Source organism: Bos indicus x Bos taurus, chromosome 27 (genome assembly GCF_003369695.1).
Source record: "Bos indicus x Bos taurus breed Angus x Brahman F1 hybrid chromosome 27, Bos_hybrid_MaternalHap_v2.0, whole genome shotgun sequence".
NCBI lineage: Eukaryota > Metazoa > Chordata > Mammalia > Artiodactyla > Bovidae > Bos > Bos indicus x Bos taurus.
In genome coordinates, this window is record NC_040102.1 from 39,632,410 (window position 1) to 39,655,467 (window position 23,058).

The window sequence follows — 23,058 nt, forward strand, 5'->3', positions numbered from 1 at the left end:
TTTTGTTAGAGTCTCAGCAATTTTAGTGATTTTTAGTAAACAGACTATATCTTTGCCTTTTTCTCTTGAATATATAGAACATTGTTGTCACTAAAAGAAACATTGCAACTCAGTCTTGAGTAATATTTTTAAAAGAGGGTTTTTCTTTTTAAAATCAGGTTTTAAACCAGGTCAACGAAAAGTTTTATTTACCTGTTTCAAGAGGAATGATAAACGTGAAGTGAAAGTTGCGCAGTTGGCTGGATCTGTTGCTGAGATGTCTGCTTATCATCATGGAGAAGTAAGCAAGCATGGAGACTGGAATTAATTGAGAGCTATACTTACTGGCATGAAGAATGATAATAGGATAATTCAGCAAAATCAAGTGTTTTTCCTTTTATGAGGTCTTTGGAAATGTTAAAGAATTGAGGATTTGTGTTTTAATAAAATGAGATTCATGGAGGAACTTTGTGAATGTATTCTGTGTCTGTTGTGCAGCAAGCATTGATGATGACTATTGTGAACTTGGCTCAGAACTTTGTGGGGAGCAACAACATCAACTTGCTTCAGCCTATTGGTCAGTTTGGAACTCGACTTCACGGGGGCAAAGATGCTGCGAGCCCTCGTTATATTTTCACAATGTTGAGGTAATCATTTGAGATATAATGGCATAAGTACTATTGGAAGGTTATTGGAACTAACAAAATGTGTCATAGAAGTGTAGCTATGGAGAGAGAGCCATATTCCCTGGGGGCTCAGATGGTAAAAGCATCTGCCTACAATGTGGGAGACCTGGGTTCAATCCCTGGGTTGGGAAGATCCCCCTGGAGAAGGAAATGGCAACCCACTCCAGTATTCTTGCCTGGAAAATCCCATGGATGGACAGAACAGCCTGATAGGCTACAGTCTATGGGGTTGCAAAGAATCGGACACGACTGAGCGTCTTAACTAACTTAACTATGGAGAGAGAAGCTTGAGTGTTATGTTCAGGGTGAATGTTCCAAAGTATTTGGTCACATCTCGGTTTTTATGAATTATTGGTGAAGCCAGTCCTAATGAATGTAAGGATTTTTCTGATCTAACTATTTAGGCTGAAAGTGGGTTTTGTGGTTTAGTCAGAATAAGAGGAAATCCTTACCAGGTTATATATCAATATGAAGAATTTAGGCAGGTTAGTCAGTAAGTAATCTAAGTAAAACAGGGCTGTTTTATTCTGGCTTTGTGCCTGAGAGAAATACATTTGGTAATACGGTCAAGTAAATTTTATTGTTAAGTTTAAATTAAGTACTTGTAACCAAAAACTTTAAATGCATTATTTTAAAAGATTTCTGACATGTAAAGTAATCACATATAAAGTTTTTTTTTTTTTCAAACTGTGACATTGCTGCACGTTTCTCTTTTTCCTTTCATTAGCACTTTAGCAAGACTGCTTTTTCCTGCTGTGGATGACAACCTGCTTAAATTCCTTTATGATGATAATCAGCGTGTGGAGCCTGAGTGGTATATTCCCATAATTCCAATGGTTTTAATAAATGGTGCTGAGGGCATTGGCACAGGGTGGGCTTGTAAGCTGCCCAACTACGATGCCAGAGAGATTGTGAACAATGTCAGGCGAATGCTCGATGGCCTGGATCCTCATCCCATGGTAATGATGCAGAATTTACTGCTTATATTGGTTTTTTTTTGTATTTAACAAATGATATTGTGTGAACTACAAAGTCAGTAATTTTAGAAAAGTAATGGAACCATTTTCATTTTAGAACGTATTTTAGACAGTAAGGACCTTCTTAGTGTAGAACTTGATGTGTGCTTACAGTAAAAGATAAAGTTTGCAAAAAGCCTGCAGATAAGGCTTATGGGGAGAAACTGTTTATTAAAATTTTAATGTAAAAGTATTTCAGGCTTTTTTCAGACTTTCAAATATCTAAATTATATAAAGAATAAGGCTTATATGATAAAGTTATATGCAACTTTTTATTGTTCTTCAGCAACTAAATCATGTTAGAGAGTCATGAGGATACTTAAAAACACACTGCAGGTATTTTAATATGTCTCCATATTTACTTTTCCCCTTTCCTCACATCATTGATTGTTCAGCTCTTCCCCAACTCCCTCTAAGGAAAACCTCCGACATGCTTTGCCCTCTTCTACATGGTTTAAAATCGTCTAGATTCATAAGCAAAGAGGAAAACATACTCCATGTATATAGAAGCTTAATATTTTTATGTATTTCACTCCAAGTTTTATTTCATTTTTGTATTTAAAAAAATTAGATTGAGTGTGATTTAAAATCTGTTTTTCCTCTAAATAAAGTACTTTAAAATATTTCTAACAGGAGTATCAGATTACTTACAATGATTATTGCATTTTATTTTAATTATTTCAGATATATTGAGTATTAAGTTAATATGTTTCTTACATTTACATATGTGTGTATGTATATATACATGTATATATAATCTTCTATATATGATACTGTGCTAAGTGGTGAGATAAAATATTATGATCCCTGTCTTCAAAAAGTTAATCTTTTGTCGAGGCAGGACGTCTGGGCATGTGGTTCACAGTGACAGAGGACAGTGCTAGTTGCTCAGTGTGCCAGGAGAAATGTGCTCTGCTGTGCACCTGACTGCGTAGTGATAGTAACACATAGGGATCAGAGAAGCGGGGGCGGGGGGGGGGGCGCGGTGCGGGGAGGGCCTTGTCATTTGCCTGAGGGGCTGAGTGAGACTCATATAGTTATATAGGGTGTGAGGGCATGCTGGGTAGAAGACAGTGAGAATATTCAAAATATTCGAGACATATAAGTAGTGATCTGGAAGGCAGATCATTGGCTCTGGACTGCAGAGCTAACATAACATCTGAGGAATCTGAATTTAGAGAATTTTTAATCTACAGGAGAAGGAAGGATTTAGGTAATAGACTGGGGACAAAAAGTAGTATTCTTGGAAGACTAGGAAAGATGACACTAAGGTTTCAAGGTTAGGGAATGCTGGGCCTTTGAGAACAGAAGCTGTGAATTCAAGCCCGAGCGATTGTGTGGAGAGGGCCTGCTGTGGACGAGAGGAATTTGGGTTCATTCGTGTGAACCTGAGCTGGCAAGAGCTCCTGACTGGGGGCCTTCAGAGGTGGCACTCGGTGAGGAGTTGGGCCCATAAGGGATTTTTATTTCTCTCTTCAGCTTCCAAACTACAAAAACTTCAAAGGAACGATCCAAGAACTTGGTCAAAACCAGTATGCAGTCAGTGGTGAGATATTTGTGGTGGATAGAAACACGGTGGAGATTACCGAGCTCCCCGTCAGAACTTGGACACAGGTTGGTACAAGATGCAAGCTGCCTGAGGAGGGCGGTTGCATTAGATAGTGTGTTCTGGTTTGAATGGGATGCCATCTCTGTTTGCCCTGAGTCTATAGAGTGTTTAAACATTCCTGCATGCATTTTTGACACATTCTTATGAATATTCAAATTGTAATTAAAATGTTTTTTAACTTATTTAAATGTAGAATGACTGAAGCTAACTTTTCAAAAGACTGTTATCTTGTTTACACTGAAATGAGTAGAATATGAAATGAGTAAGGAATAATGTTTGGAACCCTTGCAAGTGTGGTCCGTAAATTCACGTCAGTCAGTATAGGCGGGTGTCAAGTCGTCAGTTCTAGCTGATGCCATCCTGTTTGCACTCTCAGCCTCTTTTCACCCTTTGGGCAGATCAGAGCTGTGCCCTTGTCATCTTTCTCCATTAAGATCCCCGCATGTTGCTGACTGCAGTGGCTGGGCCGGAGATGGTGGAGCTGGAGGTTTCCCCTTTTTCTCCCGACTGGAATTGAGAATTTTAAAAGAGTGTGTGACTTGTAGTTTAAGAACATGAATGTGTGTCATGAAAGGATTACTTATTTTTTAATCTTTTGTAGGTATACAAAGAACAGGTTTTAGAACCTATGCTAAATGGAACAGATAAAACACCAGCATTAATTTCTGATTATAAAGAATATCATACTGATACAACTGTGAAATTTGTGGTGAAAATGACTGAAGAGAAGCTAGCACAAGCAGAAGCTGCTGGATTGCACAAAGTTTTTAAACTTCAAACTACTCTTACTTGTAATTCCATGGTACGTGAACTAGATTTACTATGAATTTAACCTTTCTTTTATTTTGTAAGTGGGGTTTTTGCAACCGGCTTCATGACACAAGTGAATGTAGTAAGTCTGAATGCTTCTCCCCTTGTATGTTTGCTAAGGAATCTAGAGATACTTTCCTTTTCCTCTAATATTATCCTCTACTCTTAATCCCAGCTCTGCATTTTGCATCTGGGCTTGAACACACAGGGTACACATACTTAGACACACAGACTTGAAGTTCTGGGTGTGATTATTGCAGGCTTTCTGTGTGCCTTATGTCTGTCTCTATTAGCATTTTAATTATGAAGTACTCATCTTCTTGTAACTATAATCTGCTTTATTAAGCTTATAAATAATTGAGGAAAATAAAAGTGAGTATGTATGATTATTCTCGTTCCATTCCAAATTAGCTTTTAGACTTAAAAAAGAAAAAAAAATCCAGCAATAGCACAATGACTGAGAAAAAGTGCCATGACTGATAGAAAAAGGATAAAAAGGATAGAGAAGTAAGATTTCTCCCTAGGTTGAAGTTTGAGTGAATTATAGCACATTTCAAAAAATCAAAGGAGAGGCAAATGCACATCTGCTGAATATACAGGAAAGAGAGAACTTTAACATTTAAAAACTTACAGATAGAATGTGTTTCTTTTTAGTTTGAAAAAAATATTAGGTGGTTTTATAGCCATAGTTTATATAGTTTTAAATAAGAACCTTATTTTAAGGTCCTATCTTAAAAATTTATTCCAACGTAACATATTTTCATAGTTTTGAGAATTGAAATTTTATCCATTTCTCAAAGTTATCGAAGGAATATTCACAGAAATGTGCTGAATAATTTTGGTTCTGGCTTTTAGGAGTGGTGTGTATTCATGTAAGTGTATTATGGTTATTTTAAATACTGTAGGACATAACACAAGCTAAAAATACCAACACAGATTTATATAATCTTTGAAAATTTTGTATTTTGCATAGGTACTCTTTGATCATATGGGATGTCTGAAGAAGTATGAAACTGTGCAAGATATTTTGAAAGAATTCTTTGATTTACGATTAAGCTATTATGGTTTACGAAAGGAGTGGCTTGTAGGAATGTTGGGAGCAGAATCTACTAAGCTTAATAATCAAGCCCGTTTCATTTTAGAGAAGATACAAGGGAAAATCACTATAGGTAAGATGCAACCTTTAAAAATTTGAACATTAATTAAAATGGAAAAAAAAACTTTATTAATAGAAGACATTTTTATCAGTAGAATATAAACAAATACAAATTGAATCTCTTTTCTTGATCCTAACTTTATTTTTCCCTCACATAGAGAATAGGTCAAAGAAAGATTTGATTCAAATGTTAGTCCAGAGAGGTTATGAATCTGACCCAGTGAAAGCCTGGAAAGAAGCACAAGAAAAGGTAATCATTTGCAGAATGAGACATTCAGAGAAGCTTTTAAAAGCAACTTCCAAAGCGAACCAAAAACCCAACCCCTGAATTTTGAATTTAGTACTGCTAACAGTGCTGAGTGGTGTGTTTGGAGACTGAAGTCTTCTGTTTATCCATGAAACGGATATGGTACAGGAATTGGCAGTGCACACCCACCACAAAGCTCATGGCCAGTGTGGCTCTGCCTGGGCCTCGACTGTGGCTCCAGGTTTGAGGAGGTAGCTCAGTCTCCTCGGCCTTCTTTGTGAGCTGCTGGTAAAGGACGGTGGTGGTGGTGGTGGTGGTGTGTGGTGCAAGTCACTCTGGGAACTGCTCTGGTCGTGCGTAAATGATCCCCCCCGGGCAGTCTGCAGTCACTGTGTGGGGTCACCACTCCCTCGATCTGGCTTTCCTGTACTCTGGGGATATGAGAGATGGAATGGTTAATACTTAGCAGTATTTATCGAGCCCCATGTGTGTGCTCTGATCTTGGCGTAGATCTTTAGCTGGAGATTTTAACCCTGGGACTTCAGATTAAAAGTCTGATGTTTTGTTAATTAAATTATCCATTTTAGATCATAGAGTACTAATACTAATTCAGTGAATGGAATATTGAAACTTTGAGAGTTCTCTCAAAAATTAGCTTCTTGCTGTTGTGGATAATTTAAAGAGGTGATACCACATTGTGATTGAGAACACAAATGTACAAAAAAGAAGAAACTTGGAAATGATTAGTTTTCAGATACTTAATTGAATATTGTATACATATATAATACTGTTTGCATTTTAAATGCAAATGTTTGCATTTTAAAAAATAGTTATGATTATGTGATATAACTTGCACTGAAACATTAAACTTCCCAGCATTTGAGTTCTCAACCATAATGTTTTTCGTATATTTCAAACTACGTAGAAATACTGCTTTCATTTACGTTAAAGTTTTTTCAATTTTGAACTGTCATTAGAATGACATATACTAGAATGAGTAAAACTAAAATGAATTATATATCAATTTACATATTGAGATAATTGAGGGAGGTGGGTAGGACAAAGTGGGAGAGTATTCAAAATTAAGATGCCTTAAGCACTTGCTTTCCTTTCAGTGTGTTTTATTCCATTCTTACACCTCAAGTTATGGTTTATACACTACTTGCCCTTCTGTATCACTGTTGGTTTAAATTATATCTTTAAAAATTTTGCTAGTAAGCTAATGAATTTAATGTTTAGTTTTTAAAAGTGAAAGTGTTTAGGGTTTGAGAATGCCCTTCTGGTGCAAATAGACCTCACGGGTAAAAGCTCATGCTTGGTTTCAGTACTTTCATTGTAACCCTCAAAAATCTCTCAGCATGTTGTTCACTTTGGGGGTTTCAGAAACAGAAGGAGCTGCTCTTACAAGAGTGTCTTGTTACGTAGAGTTGGAGGAGAGAGAATTATAAAGTAGATAATCAGAAGATCAAAAGCATGGTAGAATTGTCACTGGAACTTGAAAAGCGGTGTTTTTTTTTCTTTTTTCCCCTGAAAGTGTCCTTAGTCATCTTCATGTTAACAGTGATACATATACACATTTATGGAGCACTCATTAACAATACTTGGTGTGTCATTAAAACCTAGAGCAAATAGACTTCTGAAGTGTGGGTCTAAATAGGACTTTATGACACCTGACACCCTAATAGTATTTTAATAGTAGTGTAAGAAATTCCATAGCAGCACACTATTTCATGAAGAAATTTTAAAAGCTGTAGATTGTATTAATTTGTCCTAAATTATCTAGATACTTATATAGTCTATCAACTGAACAACAGCATTCCTTACTTGGATAATGTTACTTAGTTGAGTTTATACTTTGAATGCAATGAAGCATCTTTCTTTGTAATTTTTATTTTTATCTCTTCTAAAATAAACTTAAACTTTAATTTTTTTATATATACATTATTTTACTGAAAATTTAAAATTGTAAAACTTTTTTTAAATTGTAAGGCTTTTTTTCTTTTCTTTTTTGATTACTGGAAGTGAACTTTTTGTTTTATGGAGTATCATGGTTAACTCAGTCATTTTTAATGATCTGAGTGCCTTTAACAATTGAGATTCAATTTTATTTTAACAGCTGTTGTTATTTAAAAAATTTTAAAGATGATGTCACTTACAATAAATTCATTGGATTTTGAAATTTAGTATTAGTGTAAGAAGATTGTTTTAATTGTAACTATTTCTGTGAAAAAAAGACCTTATGAATACAAGTTTTGAATAGCCCTTACAATTCTTACTCTAACCTACCAGCTCTTCAACTCTTAAGTGAATTTTTCTTAGTCCTTACTTGAGTGTTCCTGCTTGAGAAAAGAATTCACCCTTAGGGACTGACTATCTTAACATATTTATTATAACCGTAAAACATGTTTTTTTAGGTTTCAAATTGTTTATTCACTCTCCAGTGCAAAGACCTGACAAAGTGCACGATAGAGTGTTACTTCTGCTCTGTCACAGTTAAGATGCGGTGTCTTCTCAAGCTGTTAATTTTTCACCAGATTCCTGAATAGAGGCTGAATATACTATTCCTTTTGATGACATTATTTTGCATTTTTAGAAAATTTAAACTTTTTATAGGAAATATATTTTCATAGATAATCTTGTAGATAATCTAAAATAAACCCACCACCCTGAAGATGTAGCTTTAAGAGTGTAGCATGTGTGGAATTTTAAACTTAGTATTCAGTAAAATTCAACATTGATTTCATATTATACAGGACTTTAATATAAAGTTTATTATTCTTTGCAGGCAGCAGAAGAGGAAGAATCACAAAACCAGCATGATGATAGTTCCTCTGATTCAGGAACTCCTTCAGGCCCTGATTTTAATTATATTTTAAATATGTCTCTATGGTCTCTTACTAAAGAAAAAGTTGAAGAACTGATTAAACAGAGAGATGCAAAAGTATGAACTTCTGTGGGTTAAATAATTTGAAATTATTTCAGTGTTTTCCATATATTTATTTTTCTTTTCCAAAAATAGTTTTATATATCCTTTATCCATTTAAAAATTATACATTTATAACTGAATGTTTAAATCACACTACTTTTTTATTATAGGGGCGAGAGGTCAGTGATCTTAAAAGGAAATCTCCTTCAGATCTTTGGAAAGAAGATTTAGCAGCTTTTGTTGAAGAACTGGATGTAGGTTAAGTCTCCATTAAAATATATTTGAAAGAGTAATGTTTATCAAACAAAATGAAAGTTTTTAAAATTAAATTATCTTAGGATTTCCTTTAACTCTACAAAGGTTAATGTGTTTATAAGCTGCAGAGGATTAAGCTTCTAGCTATATGAAGTCAAAAAACGGTTATGTCTGATGTAGATGAATAAAAGCTATGGAGTGGGATTTTAGAATGAGTTAAATTCTAATACTCTCTACTAATTAAAATTGCTTAACTGACTTCAAATTAGCTTATTGCTTCAATTTTAATGTTTTCCCCCCAAAGAGGTAAGAACAATATATATATGTGATTAAATATAGGTATTTGATTTTTAAAAAGTAGAATGATAGTCTCTTTAGACTTTTAATAGAGAAATTTAAAATTTTTTTAAATTTAGTTTTCTCCAAGTAGAATTCCATTTTTAAAAATAAAAGAAAAAATGTAGAGAAAGATATAAAATACAACTTTTCCTAAAATTGCCTAATTTATTTTTAATTAACTCACTTAAAATCTTAGAATTATATTCAAGTAATATGATAGCAATATGGTAGCAATATGATCATCTAATTTTGAGTAGTACAAGGTAAATTACTATTTATTATTAATCATGATATTACTTATATTTATTGGTTTTAGTTGTTTCATTGATTTATTTTCCACATGCTCTAGTTTTATAACCTAAGTCAGAATTCAAACTCTTAAGAATGAGTGTGGTATATTAGTTGCCTAATACAATTTCTGGAATTTTAATGATCTTTCAAGTATCACAGTATCACGTGTTGCCTTGATTTATACTTTTCTTCTGTTATGAGTTATTTTTTTTTAAATTTGAGACTTTTCCCTGCTGACTTATACATTTAAAAATTAATATCCATTAAGATTGAAGCAAGGTAAAGCAAGAGTAAAGCACGGCGTCATATTTGTTACCAGAATTGCCTTTTTGTACGGTTCGCTAGGCCTCTGATGATACCAGGGCATCAGCGGTCCTGACCCCATCATATGTCATAGGGTTCTAGGGCTGGGCGGGACCACGTAGGCCATTTAGTTACAACCCCTTGTCTTACAAATGAGAAGCTTGTTAGATAGAACTGGGACTATAGCCCAGGCCTTCTGGTTTAGAATTGTTTTTTTCTTAGGTTAGATCACCTGAAAAGAAAGCTCTGTTCCTGACTAAAATGAGCTTTGACTTCTTCTGCAGTCCCAATTATCTTTTCTGATGAGTTGTTTATGCCCCACCTTCCTCCCCATCCTTAATGATTCCTCTCCAGAAAGTGGAAGCGCAGGAACGAGAAGACGTTCTGGCCGGGATGGCCGGAAAAGCAATCAAGGGGAAGGTTGGCAAACCTAAGGTGAAGAAGCTTCAGCTAGAAGAGACGATGCCCTCCCCTTACGGCAGGAGAGTGGTTCCTGAGATCACTGCCATGAAGGCAGATGCCAGCAAGAAGCTGCTGAAGAAGAGAAAGGTAGCACACGGCTCGCGGGTGGGCTCCACCTCAGTAATGATGTTTGTAGGAATCGTAATTTTACTGTTATGAAATCATGCTGTATTTTTTGTTTCAAATGTATTGCTATTTCACTGTGATAGGAAGTCATTTGTTCATGAAAGCAGTTGATCCATACATAGGATGAAGACATTACTCAAGGACCCACATACATGTAAAGAGTGAGACTTGACTTCATCCCATTTCTAAAAAGAAAGAGAAATATTCCACTCAGTATTCTAAATTAAAATCATGGAACAGTAGCAACAACAAGTATAAACCATAAACTTTAGTTCTGTATCATGACCAGTTAAGGAAGTCTTACAGTAGAAAAGGGTCTGTTTGGCTTTTGAAGTAAACTGTCATCTTTTACTATTTGTTTTTACCTTTAGTTAAAAGATCATCAGACACAGCCTCTATCATTGGGTTGATTGATGTTACAGTGGATTTAAAAGCCTCTCGGAGAATGGGGGTCGGTTAGCCAGAGGAAGGAAACATCTCAGAGCTGAGGAAGCAGGAGCCTGATGGTCACAAGGAGAAAGGCTGACTTTTCTGGGCAGGCTGAGTTTAGAAGCAGAGCGTGCCGGGTGAACCTGGGAACTTGGGAGATGAGCCTGGGCACTGGGTGAGGCCGGAGGGCTCTCTGTGCAGAGAGAGAGTGGAGCCCCAGATGGGGCACTGGGCTGCGGGGGAGCCCTCTCCTGCTGTGCTGAGAACCAGGGTCTCACACGCTCACCTGCACACAGAGCTTTCTCTTCTTGGAAATGGCTTCTCTTCTCTCCATTTCACATGGTGTTAGTCAGGATCCGTTCTCAGCACATTTCTCTGCGCCTTTTGTACTCTCCTTGAGTGATTGCATTTGTGCTCAGAGCGTTTATCACTTGATGACTCTTGAATCGATGTCCTGAAGTGGTCATGGTTCCAGGAGAGCTGGACTAACGCAGCCATCAGAATGCACCCAAGCCCCACACACTCAGCATGCCTGACTTAATCCTAGTTTTAAAACTCCCCTCCTGCCTCTGCCTGATCTAGCTTTGGGCATGATCAGCCATCACTAACATAGGCCAGAAGCTGGTGAGTATCTCATTTAATCAGTAACTTAGTCCTACTGACTGACTATAAAAGAGTCCCCAAACCCACGCTTTTATCTTGGTCCCCACTGACACTATCTTGGGATTCAGTATATTTTCTCTGAGGCAGTTTAAGGTGAGCCATGTGGCTCCAGCAATCCTGTCTGTAGTCAGCCAGTCCTGACTCGACCTTCTTCACTTCATTCCTCTGTCTTATCTCTTTCCACCAGGGTGATATTTCCAAAAGACAAGACTGGTTATTCACAGTGACCCCTTGTGTGCAGTGATTCAGCTTCCACCTGGCTGCCCTTACGCTTCCCAGGTGGCACTAGTGGTAAAGAACCCGGCTGCCAATGCAGGGAGACATAAGAGATGCCAGTTCTATCTGTGGGTCAGGAAGCTCCCCTGAAGGAGGGCATAGCGGCCCCCTCCAGTACTCTTGCCTGGAGAATCCCATGGACAGAGGAGCCTGGTGGGCTGCGGTCCATGGGGTCACAGAGAGTCAGACGTGATGGACCTTCCCTCTCAGCTGTCCTTGAGCCAGCAGACCGAGTCACCGTCCTTTCCCTCCTCACTCGCTGGGGGATGTGCCCGAGTCTTCAGTGTCCAGTTCGCTGGTGGATGTGCCCGAGTCTTCAGTATCCAGTTAACTGGTGGATGTGCCCGAGTCTTCAGTGTCCAGTGGAAAGGGCTCCTTTTCCCTATTGTCTGTCCGGCCCTGGGCAGGATTGCTCACGTCTCCTCACAGGTCACTCTGTTCTTTCTCCGTTTCAGGGTCAGGGGACTTTGTCTTATGCTTAGCAGTATATGACATGTCATGTTTTATTCTCATAATAATAATCTAAAGATTATTTTTATTATCTTCAATAATCTGAAGGTTTTTTCCTGGTGGATAGAGGCCTGAGCTCTAGCAATGAATTTTTCAGGTACCTTTTGGTACCTTGTCCTTAACTTTGAGTCTGAAAGTCCCTTGGATAATCAGAAGCTGCCTTCCTATTTCTTACAGTTGGTTTTAAGTAGCTGTCATCTCACAGAATGCACTGATAGATTAGGGTGGTAAGCAGGATCATTTTCCATAGCTGCATAAAAAGCATGGTCTGATCAGTGTCATCTCTTAGGGCCTCAGTAGACCCACGCATTCTTTTTATTCATCTGATACAGAAAAGCTCTCTATTGACTGGAAATGTGCCTCTAAAGTACATATGATATTAATTCGGCTTGTATTTTTACTGATGGTTTGGCTTCCTTTTTAATGTATAGGGCGATCTGGATGCCACAGCAGTCCGAGTGGACTTTGATGAAGAGCTCAGCGGAGCAGCAGTGGAAGGTGGGGAAGAGGCGCCGATCCCGTCAGCTCCTGTACACAGAGGCCCCAAACCCAAAAGGGAGAAAAAAGAGCCTGGTGAGGGATCACTACAGTTTTTTGTTTGTGAGAAAATGTGTATGTTCAGGGCATTAGTAGATTCTTTGTGCTGTTTTTCTGGTAGGTGAAGTAATATCTTCGGTTCTCACAAACATTATAATGAACTTTTCGTTATAATAGTTTTATTTTTACTAATGATATTTAGGTAAGTATTGATACATACCTTATTGTTACTCATTTGTTTTTAGGTACCAGGGTGAGAAAAACACCTACATCATCTGGTAAACCGAGTGCAAAGAAAGTGAAGAAACGGAATCCTTGGTCAGATGATGAATCCAAGTCAGAAAGTGACTTGGAAGAAACAGAACCTGTGGTTATTCCAAGAGACTCTTTACTTAGGAGAGCGGCTGGTATTCTGATATGTTTTATACTTATTTTGTTATTTTTTGTGGTTTGAGAAAGTTAGTATTACTCAGAAGTTGGTACTGTTAGTATCATCAATATTACTGAAGTAGTAAACCATTCGTATTTCAGAAGTTAGTTCACAAAGACCAAAAAGCCTTCTTTATGGAATGATCTTTTCTAGCAAAGTTGGACATACATTTCTCCAAAGTGAAATCTGGAGAAAGTGTTTTCTTACTGACTTTTACGATAAAGTTTGGGTTACATTCTGTCCAGAGTTAGGAGATGTTTGCTAGAAAATGTACCTTGATGTGGGCTCAGCAGTAAAGAATCCACCTGCCAGTGCAAGCAGACACAGGAGACGCGGGCTCGATCCCTGTGTCGGGAAGCTCCCCTGGAGGAGGGCGTGGCATCCCACTCCACTATTCTTGCCTGGAGAATCCCATGGACAGAGGAGCCTGCTGGGTTACAGCCCAAGGGAGTTGCCAAGAGTTGGATGCAGCTGAGTGACAGAGCACACACGTGTGTACCTTGGTGTAGGGCACTAGCAGTGCTGGGTCCACAGGCAGCGTGGGGTCCGTAGGCCGTGCTGCGTTGGTTTCCTTTTGTTGTGTCGTCTGTTTCTTATATCATGAGAAATTTCCCTACTTTATAGTCTGGTTCATATGCACACAGCATTATTTAGATAATTGCAGTGCCAGAGTTTAGGTTGTAGAATCCCATTTTGCTAGTGTATATTAGTATTAAGCATGTGATTTGATCCTTTCTGAATATTTATTAATTTGAAGTCTTCAAATACTTAAAAACTCATGAGTGTCCTATTTTATAGGTTTTTCTCAAATTTTAAGTCCTAATTTACATAAAATGAAAAAACATTCTGATTGTTTTCTTTGGGAGATACTTTTATATCTCAGGCCTTCAATCGCTAAGTAATTGAATTTCTTTTCATAAAGTACATAGGTAGTATAACAGGTAAACATTTTTTTGTTAGACTATAGTTGATTTACAATGTTGCATTAGTTCAGAGGTGAGTTTTAATAGTATATCAAGTTACATGAAAATTAATTTATTAACAGCTTTAAAATTGTATTTAGGCTTTTCCCATACATTTAAAATGAAGTATAAAGTTGCATAGCACCCAAATGACTTTAAACTTTTATTCCGTAGTATATGCTAGAAATTATAGTAAAGCTTATTTGCATTATACCAGTGTGCCCTTCTCCATGAGATCAGATCAGTCACTCAGTTGTGTCCGACTCTTTGCGACCCCATGATCGCAGCACGCCAGGCCTCCCTGTCCATCACCAACTCCCAGAGTTCACTCAGACTCACGTCCATCGAGTCAGTGATGCCATGCAGCCATCTCATCCTCTGTCCATCCCCTTCTCCTCTTGCCCCCAATCCCTCCCAGCATCAGAGTCTTTTCCAATGAGTCAACTCTTCGCATGAGGGGGCCAAAGGATTGGAGTCTCAGCTTTAGCATCATTCCCTCCAAAGAAATCCCAGGGCTGATCTCCTTCAGAATGGACTGGTTGGATCTCCTTGCAGTCCAAGGGACTCTCAAGAGTCTTCTCCAACACCACAGTTCAAAAGCATCAATTCTTCAGCGCTCAGCCTTCTTCACAGTCCGACTCTCACATCCATACATGACCACAGGAAAAACCATAGCCTTGACTAGACGGACCTTTGTTGGCAAAGTAATGTCTCTGCTTTTGAATATGCTATCTAGGTTGGTCATAACTTTCCTGTGGGTGCTTTTTATGTGTTATATTATTTTGCTAATATATTGAGATCTTAACTCTGTTTCTCCTCATTCATCTGAAAAATTACTATTTCTGTTATTTCATGGTAAAACTACTGTGAAGAGAGATGATAGAAGTTTTTATGTAAGAAGTTAAGAGAAGGCACTTTCTAAAGATATACAAGTTGTCCTTTGTAATTGCAGAAATGGGGGAGTCGCATATTAGTAGTCACTTTTACAGTGGCCACGTCTCCTCTCCTCACTGTTTGGAATATCTTTTAAGCATGAAAAGCAGCATCCTGATACGCTCATCAGGGTCATGTTGCATTCTCCGGGCACCTGAGCGTGACCCCAGAGCCTCCTGGGAGTGCAGGCCAGACGTTAGGACCGTCCGCGTAACTGAGGCCAAACTCAGGCACTTTTATTCTCCGATGCTTGTCTTTTTCTCTTGCATGTTTTCGGAGACTGCTAGATTATTTTTCAAGTGTATGGTTTGGAATAATATTTCACTTTGATAAAGCTGGGTTTAAAGTCATTTTTGTTTTTGTCTTAGCTGAACGGCCAAAGTATACATTCGATTTCTCGGAAGAGGAGGAAGATGACGCCGATGATGATGACGACAATAATGACTTAGAGGAGCTGAAGGTCAAAGCATCTCCCATAGCAAATGATGGAGAAGAGGAGTTTGTCCCCTCAGATGGCCTAGATAAAGATGAATACACATTCTCACCAGGCAAATCGAAAGCTGCTCCAGAGTAAGTAACACTGACAAGGTGCAGTCGGGTGTCTTGGCATCTGTCAGATCTCACAGTAAAAGCACCAAGAAACTGTTACAATTCTGGATAAGGCCCTCCCCAGGAAGGAATAAATTGGGTTAATATTGTAGCTGTTTACGTAACTGTTGCTTATAGTTGAGAGCATAGGTTGGCAAATGTTTTCCATAAAAATTTGGAATAGTAAACATTTTAGGCTTTGCAGGCATATGGTCTCTTGAACTACTCAGTGCTGCCACTGTAGCAAAAAAGCAGCCATAAATGGTAGTGAATGGATGCGTGTAGCTGCATTCCAGTAAAATTCCATGTAAAATATTAGGCAGCGGGTGTGGGGGACGTTGCTCTGAACCAAGGGTGTCAAGTTGAGTTATGACGTCGCTAGAATCGGGAGCTTTGCTTTGCCTCCTTCGCTTTGGTCGTGGTTTGGGAGCTTTGCTTTGCTTCCTTTGCTTTGGCCGTGGTTAACTCTTCTTGCGTCTGGTGCGTGGGAGCAGGAACATGTAGGGTATGAAGTTTGTCAACTGCTTCAGATTTTTAAGGAAGTATTTTACCACATGCAGTAAAGTGTGAGAAATCAGATTATTGCCACCTCTGACGGAGACGGACTTTCTTCTTGGATTTTTGCCAATAATTTACTGATGTTAAATTCTGAAGTGGTTCTGTCAACCATAAAACTTAGTGGTATTTTGATTAACTTGGAACTTTTGCTTTTCTGTTAAGTAATTGTTTTGTCTGGAGTCTGTGTATGCACATTAATGCTTATGAGAGAGCAAAAAGGAGCTTGGTTGCCCTGTTTTTACAAAGAGAAACACACGAGAGGGCTAACCTGCTGTGTAATTATAACCCTGTGGTGCGTATTATATGTAAATTCTTAAGGCTGAGATGGTGACTTAAGTGGTGATTGATTTCTTTCTCTTCAATAGAAAGTCTTCCCATGACAAGAAGAGTCAGGATTTTGGGACTCTCTTCTCTTTTCCTTCATACTCTCAGAAGTCAGAAGATGGTATGCTCATTTCATCTTTTCATTGGCTATTTACATATTATTGCTATGGCTTTTTTTATGAGTAGTAAACTTACTTTCTCTTTACATTTTCTTCAGTGTAATAAGGTTTATTTTTTCCTGATGTGATTTCTAACTAAACGGTCAGTATTGGCATTATGGAAGCACTTAGGTGGAGAGGCAGGTGCTGACGTGTTTGTGTGTGTGAGGGGTGAGGAGTGTGAGTGTTTTAAGGAGAAAAAGTATAGACAGAAACGTTGGAAGGCTGAAAATTTTCATGGCAATGAGAGTAGGTTTATGACAGGATTTTTCAAGCTACAAGCCTACCAATATGCCAGTTTTTTACTAAATTCTAGTAGCTATAAGATAAAACCTTTATAGAAGCAAATTTAATCAGTGTGCGTACTTTTTTAAATTGCCTACATTTGTGTGTAGAATTTCTAAGGTCAAAACACATCCAGTTATATTTGAGTTACTATTTTCCATTTTTTGAATACACATCATGTAGCTGGATAAACATGTAGACTGTCATCGTTCAGTTGCTAAGGTGTGTCTGACTCTCTGTGACACCGTGGACTGCAGTGTGCCAGACTTTCCTTCACTATGTCCTGGAGCTTGCTCAAACTCATGTCCATTGAGTCAGTGATGCCATCCAACCATCTCATCCTCTCTTGCCCCCTTCTCCCCCTGCCCTCAGTCTTTCCCAACATCAGGGTCTTTGCCAATGAGTTAGTTCTTCACATCATGTAGCCAAAGTATTGGAGCTTCAGCTTCAGCCCTTCCAATGAATTCCTTTAGGATTGACTGATTTGCTCTCCTTGGTGTCCATGTGACTCTCAAGTCTTCTCCAGCACAACAAGTTGAAAGCATCAATTCTTCCGTGCTCAGCTTTCTTTATGGTCCAAGTCTCACATCCATATGTGACCACTGGAAAAACCATAGTTTGACTATATAGACCTTTGTTGGCAAAGTAATGTCTCTGCTTTTTTATATGCTGCTTAGATTTGTCATAGCTTTCCTTCCAAGGAGCAAGTGCTTTTTTAATTTCATGGCTGCAGTCACCATCCACAGTGATTTCGGAGCCCAAGAAAATAGATGTCTGTTTCCACTTTTCCCCATCTATTTGCCATGAAGTGATGAGACCGGATGCCATGATGTTAATTTTTGGAAAGTTGTTTCATGCCAACTTTTTCCGTCTCCTCTTTCACCCTTACCAAAAGGCTCTTTAGCTCCACTTCACTCTGTCATTAGAGTGGTGTCATCTGCATATCTGAGGTATTGATATTTCTCCCAGCAATCTTGATTCCAGCTTGTGCTTCATCCAGCCCAGCATTTCACATGATATACTCTGCATATAAGTTTAAGCGGGGTAACAATATACAGGATTGACGTACTCATTTCCCAATTTTGAACCAGTTCATTGTTCCATGTCTGGTGCTGACTGTTACTTCTTAACCTGCATACCTGTTTCTCAGGAGACAGGAAAGGTGGTCTGATATTCCCATCTCTTTAAGAATTTTCCAGAGTTTGTTGTGATCCACACAGTCAGAAGGCTTTAGTGTAGTTAATGAAACTGAAGATGTTTTTCTGGAATTCCCTTGCTTTCTCTATGAGCCAACGAACATTGGCAATTTGATCTCTGGTTCCTCTGCCTTTTCTAAATTCAGCTTGTATATCTAGAAGTTCTTGGTTCATATATTGCTGAAGCCTAACTTGACGGACTTTGAGCATAACTTTGTTAGCATGTGAAATGAGTGAAATTGTGTGGTAGTTTGAACTTTCTATGGCACTGCCCTTCTTTGGCATTGAAATGAAAACTGACCTTTTCCAGTTCTGTGGCCACTGCTGAGTTTCCCAAATTTGCTGACATACTGAGTGCAGCACGTTAATGGCATTATCATTTAGGATTTTAAATAGCTCCCCTGGAGTTCCATCACCTCCACTAGCTTTGTTTATAGTAATGCTTCCTAAGGGGCACTTGACTTCACACTCCAGGATGCCTGGTCCTAGGTGAGAGACCACACACCATGGCAGTTATCTGGGTCATTAAGGGTCATTTTTTGTATAGTTCTTCTGTGTATTCTTGCTACCTCTTCTTAGTCTGTTCTGTTAGATCCTTACCGTTTCTGTCCTTTATCATGCCCGTCCTTGTATGGAATGTCCCCTTGATATCTCCAGTTTTCTTGAAGAGATCTCTAGTCTGTTTCACATTCTCTGGTTTTCCTCTCTGTCTTTGCACTGTTCACTTAAGCCTTTCTTAGCTGTCTTTGCTGTTCTCTGGAACTCTTCACTCAGCTGGGTGCCTTTCCCTCTCCCCCTCGCCTTCTGTTTGTGAGGCCTGCTCATCCAGCCACCTGGCTGGATGGTGTTGGTCACTGCCTCCTGTACAGGGCCACAAGCCTCCACGTTCTTCAGGCACTCTACCAGGCCTAAGCCCTTGTGTGTATCTGTCACCTCCTATATAATCGTAAGAGATTAGATTTAGGTCCTACTTGAATGGCCTAGTGGTTTGCCCTGCTTTCTTCAGTTTGAGCCTGAATTTTGCGATAAGGAGCTGATGATCTGAGCCACAGTCAGCTCCAGGTCTTCTTTTTGTGGATGTAGAGCTGCTCCTTCCGTTGCAGAGAGTATCATCAATCTGATTTCAGTACTGACCATCTGGTGATGTCATACATGTAGACAGACATACACAGATCTGGTACATGTTCTAAGGTATGTATAGATAATGCATTTTTGAAAGCCTGTCAGAACAGCCATGTAAAAGCCTCACTCACATCCAAGTTGCCATTTTGAGTACCTTTTTGGTTTGAGGAAAGGAAAGATGGAGGGAAAAACTGACTAAATTGAGTGTAAAAGTAAACTTTTTTTACACTCTTTTTACACTGTAAAAAGAAGGTACCTACTTGCCTTTTAAATTAAACTTTAATGATGTAAAATTGCTGAATGTTGTTATTGATATTCATGACATGATTAGCTGTGTATATACTAAAATAATCACAGTGAGAACTTTTATTAAATACCTCATTTAAAATCAGTATTTTTGAATTGATCAGTTTTAAATGATTAGCATTTGGGAGTATTAAGAATTTTTATTACTCTGTGCATTTCTATGTGGTTTTACAGGGTTAACAGTTTTGAAATACAACACTGTAATATTTTTATTTCCGCTGTTTGTGTATTGTGGACTATATGATCACAAAATAGAAACATATAAAGATTTATTATCTAGCTAGAGATGTCATCAATAAAAATAAAGTTTAACTACTTAGTGTTCCTTATAGAATGTCTTTACTGAAAAAAATAACTAATTTTTAGATTCAGCTAAATTTGACAGTAATGAAGAAGATTCTGCTTCTGTATTTTCACCATCATTTGGTCGGAAGCAAACAGAAAAAGTTCCAAGTAAAACAGTAGCTGCTAAAAAGGGTATGTACTTATTTTTGTTAAGCATCGCATAAACCGTATATAGTTGATTTTAAAGCAAATTTAATACAATTTGAAACTAATTGCACTAGTATTTCAATAGAAATAGCTATAAAGTATAAATGTATATACTGAAAATCCCTCTGGTTTACTTAACTATTGAGGTAATTATTAAAATGTCTGTAAGATCTCATTTTAAAGCTCTTATAAAATAATCCCATGTACTGGTATCAAAAGACAGCTTTCTGGTACAGGTGTCCTGTAGTGAGCTTTTGTCCCTAGCGCAGCTGGTCGTGCTGTGTGGGGCCTGCCTGCACTCATGCCGTGGAGCCTCTGGCCGTTCCTGGGCCCTTTTTTGAGTTGGGTGGCTTCTTTCTTTTCCATAACCTTAGGTTGTTTATCAACCGGCTGATTTGAGTTGAGTCCTGAATCTGTCACTAGCACTAAGGCACACCCCTCGGGGGTCAGTGTTAGTGCTCCGTGTCTACTCACCCAGCAAGTCAGTAAACAGTCTGGAATGCCCCTTTAACATCTGAAAAAGGCGGCACACAGATCACCACTGTAGATACACAGCTATTAGAGGAGCAGAAAAGCAAGGGAAGGCCCTGCTTCCTCTGCATACACGAGGGCCGTGGTGAGAAATCGTTTGGCTAACGGGCCTCTCGCCCACATGCCTTTGTCTGTCTTCACTGGCGGACTCTCCTCCCTGCGGCTGTACCCGCCCCTTCACCAGTGACTGAGGGAAGCTGGTTTGTCTCAGGGCTCTTGCCCTCAGGCTAGCTCACTCTGGTTTCATACCGGCTCTCAGATTTCTCGTGTGGTGAAGCGTTCAGTGATGCCAAGCTCTACACCCGACCCGTTCCCAGCTGCCCTCACACATCGCCTCCCAGACAGCCCTAACTGCAGTGTGCGTGAGGGTCAGGGGGGCTTCTGGGGTGCTCAGACTTCCCTGCAAGCATCTTATCTTGATGGGAACACCTGAGAGCCACCCTGAACACTTGGAGCCATTGCCTCTTCCAGTGATCAGCCGGTTTCCTTCATCAAGCTGTTCACTCCTGTGAAACCTAACAAGTTACGAGTTCAGTGTTAACTTAAGGCCAGCACAGCCAACACCCACCTGCCCCGAGGCTCCGGCTCAGGAGGATCAGGAGTGACCTACTCTCGCCCTCACTCACTCACTTTAATGGCCCTTGTTTAAAACATCACTTGAATTATCAAAAGGCAAGTTACATATAATAAAAAGCATTTTGCCACCTGTGAGCAGTTATTTGCCTTACGCTGGCACCAGATGAGAGAGACCATGGTTACTACGCAGGGCCACTCATTTCCATGTCAGCAGTAAGAAATCCCATCATTATGGGACTCGATTCAGCTTGGGTTGTTGGTAAGTATATTACATTGATCTGTGAAATGGACATTTGCTTAATAGGAAAACCGTCTTTAGATACAGCCTCTAAGCCCAAGAGGGCCCCCAAACAGAAGAAAGTAGAGACTGTGAACTCTGACTCGGATTCTGAATTCGGCGTTCCACAGAAACCAGCTCCGAAAGGTGAGGATCACCTTTGTGTGACGGTCTCGGCACACTCCACGTGCAGAGCCTTCGTTTCTTCTCCTCATGGAGGGTAGAGAGACTGGGTACCTGTTTTAAGTCGCTTTACTCTTCCATAAACAATGTTCTAAGAATCAGTGCTCAATGAGAATCCTCAAATGAGTGGAACTGAACTGAAGGAGGTATATAGCAGTTTGGTCCAGTTTGAGTCTCAATTTCCTGATTTGTGAAACAAAGACCTCTTTTGTAACCAGAGAATGGGTCAAAGACCCCCTGCAGGGGACTCACTGGAAGTCATTCCTTAAAAGGCAGTGAGGGCTCCTCTTAAGGTGTGGGACTCCTTGCAGGAAGCTGGAGCCAGGACTGGCAGGCAGAGCCTCGTCCTCGTCTGGGAGTGGAAACAGCTGCCCTCGGGGCCCCTCCTGGGCACAGCACCAGTTCCTCTCCCCGTGGTCTGCGGGTCTCAGGGGTGCTTTCTATGGAAGACGTGGTTTCTCTAACGGTAGCGGTTCTGTCTTTCACCACCTGATAAGATACTGCCGTCAGCGTGTCTATTTCTTCAAGTGGTGGTTGGGGTAAGGAGATAGAGAGACCTACATGGCCCCAAGGGAGAATGGGGGCAGACGAGAAACAGGGACTTGGGAGGTGGACCTATTCACGTGCATGGCTTCAAACAGTGCCATCTTACTGACTCATATGATCAAATGTGACATCCCAAGGCCACATAGCTATCTTTTCTTACCATACAGTCTAGCCATAGCTCCCGAACTTTAACACATTTAGAGTTGCCATTTAGTTCTATTTTCTATCTCTGGCTTCACTGTAGGAACATTTGATAACCATTCATGTTTTACCTTTTCCCCTTCTTCCTCCAATGAGAATGAGGTAGACAAAAAACCTAGGCTACAGGGGGGTGATTTGAATCTGAGAAGGAATGTGGAGATTTGACAGGTGCTCTCATGACTAATGCTGGGGTGATTTACTTTAGGATTGTGCTGCTTAAAATGGGATATGCACTGGTTGTTACTAGTGTGATAAGTAAAATTTAGAGTAAGCATTTAAACCACATATATTACTTTCCTAGGGATTCATATTATATTTTTAAAAGTACTAGTCTGTGGCAAATTAGGAACTAATTTTTAGTACTACATACCAAGATTTTTGTTTCAGGCCCAGGTACCATGGGATGTGCAGATGTTTTATGTATTAGGGGCTTGGTTATTAAAATCTGTCACTAGGACGTCCCCACTAGTTTAACTGTGTTTGTGAAATACCTTAGGTTCTGGGGTTGGCGTGACTCAAGTGATGCTGACAGACTTTTTCTATGTCAGTCACACTGAGATCAGGGTTGCAGGGCCAGTTGGGCACGCCCAAGAAGGAAAGTGTGTTCTAGTGGTTATCTTTTTATCCTGCACTTAACTTTGGGAGAAATAACTGCTTTGTATCATTTTAAGGTAAAGGCCGAGGGGCAAAGAAAAGGAAAGCATCTGGCTCTGAAAACGAAGGTGATTACAATCCTAGCAGGAAAACCTCCAAACCACCAAGCAAGGTAA

General features: G+C 39.3%; 1 protein-coding gene across 4 annotated transcripts in view; it reads left to right on the plus strand.

Annotated features, from left to right (window-relative positions):
- Positions 1 to 23,058, plus strand: part of TOP2B (DNA topoisomerase II beta) — a 62,623-nt gene that overhangs the window by 38,187 nt on the left and 1,378 nt on the right. For 3 of the 4 annotated variants that reach the window (XM_027529799.1, XM_027529798.1, XM_027529801.1), the window contains exons 19-35: positions 159 to 280; positions 478 to 626; positions 1,393 to 1,624; positions 3,161 to 3,295; positions 3,892 to 4,092; positions 5,074 to 5,269; positions 5,415 to 5,506; positions 8,289 to 8,444; positions 8,600 to 8,683; positions 9,972 to 10,166; positions 12,515 to 12,656; positions 12,866 to 13,027; positions 15,314 to 15,515; positions 16,457 to 16,536; positions 19,849 to 19,959; positions 21,386 to 21,505; positions 22,960 to 23,054. In XM_027529799.1, coding sequence (XP_027385600.1) covers positions 159 to 280; positions 478 to 626; positions 1,393 to 1,624; positions 3,161 to 3,295; positions 3,892 to 4,092; positions 5,074 to 5,269; positions 5,415 to 5,506; positions 8,289 to 8,444; positions 8,600 to 8,683; positions 9,972 to 10,166; positions 12,515 to 12,656; positions 12,866 to 13,027; positions 15,314 to 15,515; positions 16,457 to 16,536; positions 19,849 to 19,959; positions 21,386 to 21,505; positions 22,960 to 23,054 — 2,474 coding nt within the window. The remainder of the gene's footprint in view (positions 1 to 158; positions 281 to 477; positions 627 to 1,392; positions 1,625 to 3,160; positions 3,296 to 3,891; positions 4,093 to 5,073; positions 5,270 to 5,414; positions 5,507 to 8,288; positions 8,445 to 8,599; positions 8,684 to 9,971; positions 10,167 to 12,514; positions 12,657 to 12,865; positions 13,028 to 15,313; positions 15,516 to 16,456; positions 16,537 to 19,848; positions 19,960 to 21,385; positions 21,506 to 22,959; positions 23,055 to 23,058) is intronic. The other variant, XM_027529800.1, reaches the window with a different exon arrangement.